The sequence below is a fragment of the Rhipicephalus microplus genome, unplaced genomic scaffold (genome assembly GCF_043290135.1).
Source record: "Rhipicephalus microplus isolate Deutch F79 unplaced genomic scaffold, USDA_Rmic scaffold_18, whole genome shotgun sequence".
NCBI lineage: Eukaryota > Metazoa > Arthropoda > Arachnida > Ixodida > Ixodidae > Rhipicephalus > Rhipicephalus microplus.
Genome location: NW_027464591.1, coordinates 2,425,906 through 2,435,588, shown reverse-complemented (window position 1 = coordinate 2,435,588; position 9,683 = coordinate 2,425,906). Strand labels below are relative to the sequence as shown.

At 46.4% G+C, this 9,683-nt stretch overlaps 1 protein-coding gene across 1 annotated transcript; it reads left to right on the top strand.

Moving 5' to 3' along the window:
- Positions 1-4,023: 4,023 nt before the first annotated feature.
- On the top strand, positions 4,024-5,172 carry LOC142785162 (lactosylceramide 4-alpha-galactosyltransferase-like). The gene is made up of 2 exons (XM_075883617.1): positions 4,024-4,027; positions 4,349-5,172. Exons 1-2 carry the CDS (start codon positions 4,024-4,026, stop codon positions 5,170-5,172), a joined length of 828 nt encoding a protein of 275 aa, XP_075739732.1.
- The last annotated feature ends 4,511 nt before the right edge of the window (positions 5,173-9,683 follow it).

Here is a 9,683-nt window from a genome sequence, read left to right as displayed (position 1 = left end):
ATACCATTTCAGTTTTTACGTGCCATGTAAACGAAACCACCGCAAGAGGTGCAGGACCATGAAATGTAAATCATGACATTCATAACATACGTGCCATTATTTTATTGTTATTACTAATCAAATGTGTTCTTCATGCAGTCATGTTATGTCATACCAAGTTTGGTATCGCTACCATTATCGAAACGGCCAGGATAGCTAAAAGTCATAGGCGGCTAGATAGATAGATAGATTGATAGATAGATAGATAGATAGATAGATAGATAGATAGATAGATAGATAGATAGATAGATAGATAGATAGATAGATAGATGTAGCCAAAGTTCGCTAAGAAATGCTTCGCATTTAAAATAGTTCTATAATTTTGTGTAAAATGTTGCGGAGTTGTCGGTCCGGTGGCACGATGAGCAAGACTAGTGCGACGACCGTAAATATCTTTGGTCCCGCCATTACACGTTGTCTTGCGTGCGATGTGAAACGAGGAAGTGTGTGTGTGCGTACGTGCGTGTCTGTATGTGTTCGTGTGTGTAAAACACCGTAACACTGACATCACCTGAATGATTGAAATTATGCGTTGTTTTGTAAAGCACGCTTTCTTGCACACGAAAAAGTCTCCTGGCTCTAAGTGTACGCACACAGAACAGTTGGGGTCCGTGAACGCGAAGAATCACTGACATTATAACGCGGTGAGAAGCTCTGCCGGTGACACTTGCAGATGCCGCGCGCTGGCAGCATACATGCGTACTATAGGCACACACAGAGGCTGTGCGTCCTCTTTGTCTAACATGGATAAAAAAGAGCGCTACACGTCAAGTACATACTGATTGGAATAGGCAAAAGAAGTGTGCTATAGGCCAAGTAAATCCGAAACTAAGTAAAAAAAAAGGGGGGGGGGCTTAAGCTTCGCCTTTGAAAGTTGTACGCGATAGCGATACTCTATTCTTAGTGCGTACTTCAAACACTTAGTGTATTAAATCTTTTCAAAGGTGCTATGCACCCACGACGTGGTTATGCAAGCAGCCGCGTCTGCGCTTTTTAGGGGCGAAGCTCCTTATGGCGTGGCTTGGGCGTCCCTTGTAGTACGTAACCACCAGTGGCACATACCCGAAATAGGTATAACATTTGACCTCCAAGGTGGTGCCGGTGGGAGATTTCTTCTGTGCGTTGTTTAACAATAAAAAATAGTGCTCAATGTACATGCCAATGGCTGCTAATGGGGAATGAGAGACAGGAGCATTCGGCTTTTAGTCAACGTGCACGCTGCGATCCCCATTAGCAGCCATTGGCTTGTACATTGAGTACTATCGGACAAGAAAGAGTTGCTACATTATACTCGATGGGTGTAACCTCCTTAGTTTTAGAAAGGTTTAGCGAGCGTTGAGCCGCAGGGCCATGTATACAATGAACTAGTATATACCATGAATGAATTCGAGGTGGTTAAAGGGGGGAAGCAGATACGAAGCGCAAGCCGTAAGAAATTAAAAGCTGAATCCTCCTGTCTCTAATTTCACATTAGCAGCCACTGGCATGTACATTGAGCACTATCTGACAGGAAAAGGTTGCTAGGTTATACTCGCTGGGCGTAACCTCCTTGGTTTTAGAAAGGTTTAGCGAGCATCGAGCCGCAGTGGCATGAATACAGTGAACTAGTATATACCATGAACTCAAGGTGGTTGAAGGTGGGAAGTAGACCTGAAGCGCAAGCCGTAAGAAAGTGTGTGTGTACCACCTCTCGTTTAGTCCTTGGAATGTCCACTGAATGGCGGTGCTTCTATATGGGGAATATATGATAAAAAGATGCGAGATGGTGGGACTTAGAGTGTTGAATAGATGGACGAACGGACACACAGACAGATGCATGGATGGACGCATGAACGGACGCAGGGGCGGATGCATGGACGAACGCAGGGACGGGCGCACGAACAGACGCGTGGACGGTCACACAGATGGACGCTTGGCGGACGAATGCTTCGCCCCACTCTCCGTCATTCACTCCGTGGATATGCTGCCATTTTAGGGGCGAAGCTCCTTAGGGTGTGGGCTGTGCGTCCCCTGTAGCCTGTATGTAGCCACTTCTAGTTTAGTTCTTGCAGTGTTCACTAGATGGCGGTACCGTCCCCTGTATGTAGCCACCTCTAGTTTAGTTCTTGCAGTGTTCACTAGATGGCGGTACCGTCCCCTGTATGTAGCCACCTCTAGTTTAGTTCTTGCAGTGTTCACTAGATGGCGGTACCGTCCCCTGTATGTAGCCACCTCTAGTTTAGTTCTTGCAGTGTTCACTAGATGGCGGTACCGTCTCCATTACGTAGCCACCTCTAGTTTAGTTCTTGCAGTGTTCACTAGATGGCGGTACCGTCTCCTGTACGTAGCCACCTCTCGTTTAGTTCTTGTAGTGTTTACTAGATGGTGGTACTTGTAGCTGATGATGAAAAGATGCAAGATGTTATAATCTAGAAAGCGGTACTTGTAGTTGATGAAAGACGCGAGATCTTATAAAATAGGAATGATGTCACATATGGCGCGTGTCATTGGTTGAAGGCAATCGTTCGATTTAGTGCGGCGACGTACGCTAGGGGGAGCGATGTAATAAAATCGAGTGGGCAAAATGTACAGAGGATTCATGGTTTACCAGGTTTACCTCCGGAGCTTCGCCCACTCATCATCATTCATTTCGTGGATATGGCGGAATTTTTTTTAGTGGGTGACTGGCTTTAACCGATGAAGTCATTCCGGTTATTCCATCTTCTGACGGCCGATTGCAATGCACAATTGTACCACGCATTTTTACGGCAACATGGCATGTTGTGAAGTGTGAAGCATGTATACAGGACATTGTGTTTGGTAAAGCACGAAAATTACTTTCACTGCATTTCCAAGCCGAGGAAGCTATTTTCACGGTATTCACAAGCAGGGGTGTGGCTGCGTGCCAGGACACCCGCTTGCTCGCAAACAATTCGGGTTCCAACACCACAGACCCGGAACTTTTAATTTTTTTATTTGCAGTCACGCAAAGATGGCTGATTTTTCGGTCATGCAAAGACGATGATTTTTCGGTCAACCAACGACGCTAACGCCGGATTAACTGTGAAACGAGCTCTTTCAAGCTGTCTGTTAAAAGAGGTTGCTACATGAAGGAACGGCACTACAGGTCAATTCAGTACCGAAATAGGCAACGTAAGGGCACACCGTCTCACAAATAAGAGTTCGTTTTGCCGCCAGGGAAGTAGCGCGGGCTGCAAGTTTGGAACACCGACGCTTGATTGTTCGAAAAGTCCGCGTCGGTGGAGTAGTGACTACGCTGCTCGGCCCTGATTTGAAGGTTGCGGGTTCGATCCCGGCCGTGGTGGTCGCATTTCGATGGAGACAAAATGTAGTGGCCTGCGTAGTGTGCGATGTCACTGCACTTTAACGAACACCAGGTCATAATTTCAGGGGCCCTCCATACGACGTCTGTCATTATATCGTAGTTTAGGGGCGTGAAGCTCTAGATCTTATTACAGCTTGTCCGAGAACGCCCGCGTCACCGAAGCTAACTTATACATAGAGAAACATATTTACATAAAGAACGGACACTCCCGTAGGGACCTCTGGTCCAGCTACTGCGCTGCTTTCAGCGTCACGAGTGGTTGGTCAGACCCGGTATTGTCTTCAGCATAAATAAAATAACTAAATTTTCTTCTTTCTGACGCTGGGACTGGAACCCGCACCCTCATGCTCCGAAAATGAGTGTCTTTTACACTAGGCCTCACACCCATGCTTTCGCGTAGAGAGTAAATGTACAGTACATCTTAACCACCTGAATGTGCCTCTTCGTGCAAAATAAATGCAGAAAGACAACACTTTCTAGTCATACTTTACTGTTTTTTGTTGCAATGCACTGAATGTCCTCAGTGGGACATGATGTGAAGCGGGTATAAAAAATTGCACAAATTAATAAACTTTCTTCTTTGCATAAAATCTATGCCAAACTTGGGTATTCATTGTCCACCTGAGGATACATGTCTTAACAAAGGAGTAAAAGTGAGGATGGGTACGCCATCTAGTGTTTGGTCAGACTGTTTCTTGCTGGGCCACAAAAAAGCTCCAGTGGTCCCTCTTGTATAGTATATTTCTCTATGACTCTAAGGCCAAGCGAACGCTCAGCTGTACTGCATAGTTTGTACATAATTGCGGTGTGAAGCTCGTGCGAATTATTTTTTTAAAGTTTATGCCAAATGGCATAGTGCCGCAAAGTAACAAAGATAAGCCACAAAGAAGAAAGTCTTGGATTCAGAGGTAGATAAATGTTTTTTTACCGCCACTAAGGTTAGTTGCATCGTAGTCACCAAGTCCCTCTTCCTTCTCTCCGTAGAACCGGCGGCCAGGGAAGCTCACGATATATGGTTCCTCGAAACATCTGGCCGGCGAAAGCTAACAGCCCGACAAGCCTGCAGCATCGAGTCAGCCTGCCGGCACAACGGCGACTTCACCGTGCACCTACTTCACACCGGACGACACCTTCGCTCTTGCGCTTACCGTCGCATACTCTCAAAGCTGCCGAATTTTTCGTCGGCACGGCTAAGGCCGCGCACTGAACTCGCAGGCACTCCGTTGTCGCAGCTGTATTCAAATCGCCGTGCACTACGTGAAAGCTCTTCTCTCGTAGAACATCTGAGCGACTTTCTTCGCTACGCGATTATCTGGAAGCGTGGTGGTGTTTACTTGGATTTAGACATAATTGTTCTGAAGTCGCTTAAGCCAATAGAAAACTCCGTTGCTTTCGAGGAAGATGAAGTGCATGTGACCAACAGCGTGCTTTTCTTCCGCAAGATGCATCCGGCTGTGAGAGCGCTCATGAAGGCGTGTGCACGCCAGTACGATCCACGGAGCTTTCAATCGTGCGGCCCATTGTTGCTGACTCAATTGCGCCATGCCCCGTTTTATGCTCGGCTCGTGAACTTTCTGAGCTCTTCAACATTCTTCAAGGTTTCTTTTGGCGAGTGGAAGATGTTCTTTGATCCAACGATGACTGAAAAGGTGCTCGAGGAGGTGAATGGCAGCTATGGTGTCCACCTTTGGAACAGGTTCAGCAAGGGCACGAAAGCTATCATCGGATCTGGCAGCCCGCTGGAACACCTAGCTCAGATCCACTGCCCATCAGTCTACAGACAAGCCTCAACTGCGGGAGCCCTATAAAAATACTACGCAAAAGATTAACGATAAAAGGGGCTTGGGCCTTGTTGCACTAGCAAAAGCATTCGTTAGCTTTACCTACTTTTATTCTATAGAGTTCATTCTGTATCAGTTGGTCACATTTTAAACGTAATAATGATTAACTAGTTCCACTGAAATGTCTAGTCGGCGGCTATCCCCGTAGTGAGCATGCGTTCTATACCCAGAGCCACACCACTGCTTCAAACTCCTTTGAAAAATAAACGCTGTATAAAAATCTCTATAACCCTTGTAGTATTCCGTGCCAGATGCATGGAATAGCGTCACAACTTGATAGTGAGTGTTCTTAGAACTCACACATTAGAAAGCACTTAGACAAAGCAATCGCCATCACCAGCAAAAGCATGAACTAATTGAGCAGCTGCGTATGTCGTTGCTTTTTCAGCCACGTAGTGTGCCCTTCCCTGGCTAGTAGGTAAAAAGAATTCTGGCGTATTGGGCAGTTGGTAGTGGCACTCGCAGTGGGCATTCTAGGGCAGTTTCTCGCGGCGTATAGAGTGAAACACAGTTTACAGGTCCTCCTCTACTCTAGTTCGAAAGAGACCAACGTTACAGGCACAGAGGTTCGTTTTGTTGCGGCGTGACTGCGGCATCCGACCTGAATCGAAGCCGGGCTATAACATTTAAGAAGAGATTGTGCAGAGACTTGTTTCGTTAGCGCTATCGCTTTTTTTTGTGATGTTGCACGGGCTGGATGTGGGTGTGTTGGAGTAACAGAAAAGTAGGAAAGTGATCACGATGTACTCATTCCTTTTTTATGCATATAAAAGTGAAATGCTTGGCCCTGTATGTTGTACGTGTCTTCTAAGCATCGTGCCAGATGCACTGCCCTTTCTTCAAGTACCTGAAAATCCATTGCTAATTAGTAATGCAATGTTGATTATTTATATCAAGTCTGGGTTAAACATCTAGGTAATTGCCACATAAAAAAGAAACTCATTTGAGTATTTTTCAAACCAGTTGAATTGACCGCGCGATAAGTTGTCGTTGACCGAGAGATAGTGGGTTTGACGCCCGTTGACTGACCTTTTCGTCTTTCACATCCGATCTATGCAATTGTTTGGAAGCTATTTACGTGACACGTACACGTTAATAAAATCTTCAACTCCGGCTTAAAATCTTCCGCTTCAAAAGTTTCCGATCCAACGTTAACAGTTTCGGTCAACTTTGTCGGTGATATCGAGAAATATGGAAATAAGCACAAACGGGCCACCATCACCTTCAAATATTTTTGGGCCCGCTGAGAGCGTTTTCTGGATTGAATAATTCTAGCTCCGTGCTCTTTTAATATGCCAACATAACATTTATAAAAGACCAAACGCATTCATTTAACGATTATATAATTGCAAAGCACCTACCATTTGCAAAGACATCGAAAAAAAAATCAAGGGCTCAGTGTGTCACTCTCATAGAATTGTGTGCGCGTGTGCGTGCAAGCGTGTGTAGGCAGCTTCACGAAAATGCGAGCTCGAGTGCACCATGAATGTTTTATCTTCTCATCCTGCGCATGGTGTAGCACGAGTGCTGAAACAGTGTCCTAATTTCTACGTAACGTGCGCACACTGTGACGAGAAGTAATGAACACAGCTCGACTCCGAACAAATAATTAACGATACACAGTAGGGCATGTACTCAGGCAGAGCGATAGACTGTCCTTATAGGTTTTATTTTAAGACGCGCAGACTGAGCACGTTAACATTTGAAAAAATGAAATTTATGGCACAACGTGGCAGTCGCGCTTGTGTCTTACAGTTTACTATATGAAAAACAAACTCACCCTCACGAAAGTGCCCGCAGTTTCGTACAAGGCGGGAAAACGCTATACGAAATTACAGAAAAACACAGTTTACAACGCGATGTCAAAGTCGATGACAGACGCACATACACAAGCATATGTTTTTCTTAATGATTCTCTGTCAATCATGTTCCATCATTCGGGTTCCCGAGGTTGGCCGCCACGTTTCCTGCCGCTGCGTTTGGGCACGCTCGACGGCATGGACGCGCTCGAAGGGGCTCGCATTTGCGCCCCCTTCTTTGACGAGCCGTCTCGTTTGGTGGCTTTGGACTTCTTCGGCGTCAGTGGCACACCCTTGCTCTCGTCGGGTTTTTCCTCGACCAGCGGCAGGCATCTCGGTTTGCTGGATTTGGGACTAACTGCAACTGCGGTGACGTCCGCCAGGTGGCCGCCGCCTGTCACCGCCGATGCCTCGGCAGTGGTCGGGACGCTGCTACTGGTCGGCATGGCGTTCTCCGCGAATTCTTCGAGGGCGGTGCACGGCTGTTGCGCCGGCAGCTTCCACGGCACCATGGAGTCCCGAGACCAGAGGCTCGTAGTGCAAACCTGTGCCAACGCGGCGTTGTTTGCAGGTGGCCTAGAGCCGGAGCGCATGGTCGAGCTGGCTGCAGGCGTCGCTGGCGTCTCGGCATCCTGATGAAATCACGAAAACGATGTCTGCTTATACACATCACTCTAGCCCTTATAGTGAACGAGTAAGCTAAAAACTAGACTTGGTCTCGTTCCACGATCCGAGCGTGTGCCTCGTGAGGAGGCATGCTCCACCCGATTCTCTTTGCTTCGTTTCGCTAACGTAACGCATTTTCGTATGTGTTCACATGTATGATCAAAATAGAATACGGAACATAAGTTTGAAACAGTGCAGTATTGCCTGCTCGCTAATAAGGCAAACTGCAGCTATTACGACTAAAACTACGTCGAATGCTACAGGCAAATAACGCTTTGGACGTCTCAAAAGGCTTCCGCTTGCGGGATAGCGGGTTCATGACGTGCAGTGCCCCTTATTACTGTGCGCGTGTGGTAAGAGAAATGAACGACACTTCTGCTTCGAAAGTTGTGAGCATGGCAGGTTTTCCTCCTGAGGAAGAATGGTTTTGCACAATGGTGCGCAATACGACGGACGATTTTAACATCATTCAATGCAAGCTAAAGAAAGCGCTCCAGAGGACGTCTCGGTACGTTCGTCTAACTTCTAAACTGGAACACACACCAGACTAAGTCTGCAATGGGCAATCGTACATTTTGAGGACAACCTTATCCCTCGCCATTGTGCAGAATGTCACTGCGTAACTAGAAATTATAACTTGATCACTAATGCACTGCAATATTGGGACCACAAAGATCCTGTGCGATGCATCTCATATTACCTCGGACACGGCCAAGTTGTTCCTTAACATTGTTTAACCTCGTGCTTGCACGGCTCCTCGGCTGCTGGCCCAGATCCTCGGTGTTGGCCGTGAAATCCATGTGGATGACATTGCCATTGGCCGACACGTAGTTCCAAAAGTGCCATCGATGATTAAAAGCAGTAATCAATACAATTGCCAAGTACGTCATAATAAGGTGACTTGAAATGCATTTTGCTGAAGTCGGAGCTCATAACCGTTTACTTCTTGCGCTCCCACCATTGCAGTAAGCACTACCGTTGGAACCTGGAGATAAGCCACGTCATCACGTTACGAATATCTTCTTTCGACTCAATTCAGGTTCCTGTCAGCAGAATTTCCCGCTTTAGAAACATTTATAAGTCGCATGCAGCCTGATGCAGGGAGCCTGATGAATAACAAATATTGTTTTACAAACGCAGTTTGTTACACAAATCATTAGCTATTCTAGTACAAAGTTCATGAGAACTCTTCATGCAGAAACATGGAAAGTGACATTGAATTAAGATTTAATCATGATTTAATGCGATAATCTAAAAATTAACCCGTTCTTACTCCAAGTTCCCAGGACTGCGATGTGACCGTGGGACATGACCGAAGTCTATGCATGCACAGTGACGTTCTGGCTGAAAGCGGTTCATAGTTCACTGATAAGCAGTCATCAGTGAAGTGGTTATACCACAATTTTATTATAAAGTTGTCCATAGCACAACGACCTAATAGTCTGTTAAGTTTTGCAAGTGGCTTCTGTTTGAGTGTCACCTAGCTTTCGACGAAAATTTGTACAATATCCCTGCTCATGTTGTTTCATTTATTAAAATTTGCTGGAGTCGAAGAAACGCTCAGTAGACGTCATACCTGCTAGACCGTTTTCCAGTGAATGACTCTTGCTGCTGAGAGGAAAATATTTACGAAGGCGCATGACTGTCTTCTAGATGTCTTTATGGAAGGAAAATTTCCAAATTACGTTGGCTGACGTGGTAGCGAATAAGGTTGGATGTTTTTTAATACCGGAGCTATTCCAGGTCTGAGCCTCGCGGCAGATCAATATCTGTGGTTCTGAAACTCTGGTTTCCAGATACAACCACAAATAGTGCCCTGCAGGGGCGCCTGATAAAGCAGGCGTTTGGTGTGTAGCGACACCACGGACCCGAGCTAACGGGGGAGTATCTACTCTCTCCCACGCCTAGCCGTGCGTGGCTTTGCCGTGTCCGGGGAAAAGGGAATCCTGGGGGTTGAGCTGACGCTGGGTGATTGGACCTTTAAGGCCCCCCGACAGAGGCAACACACCCCTT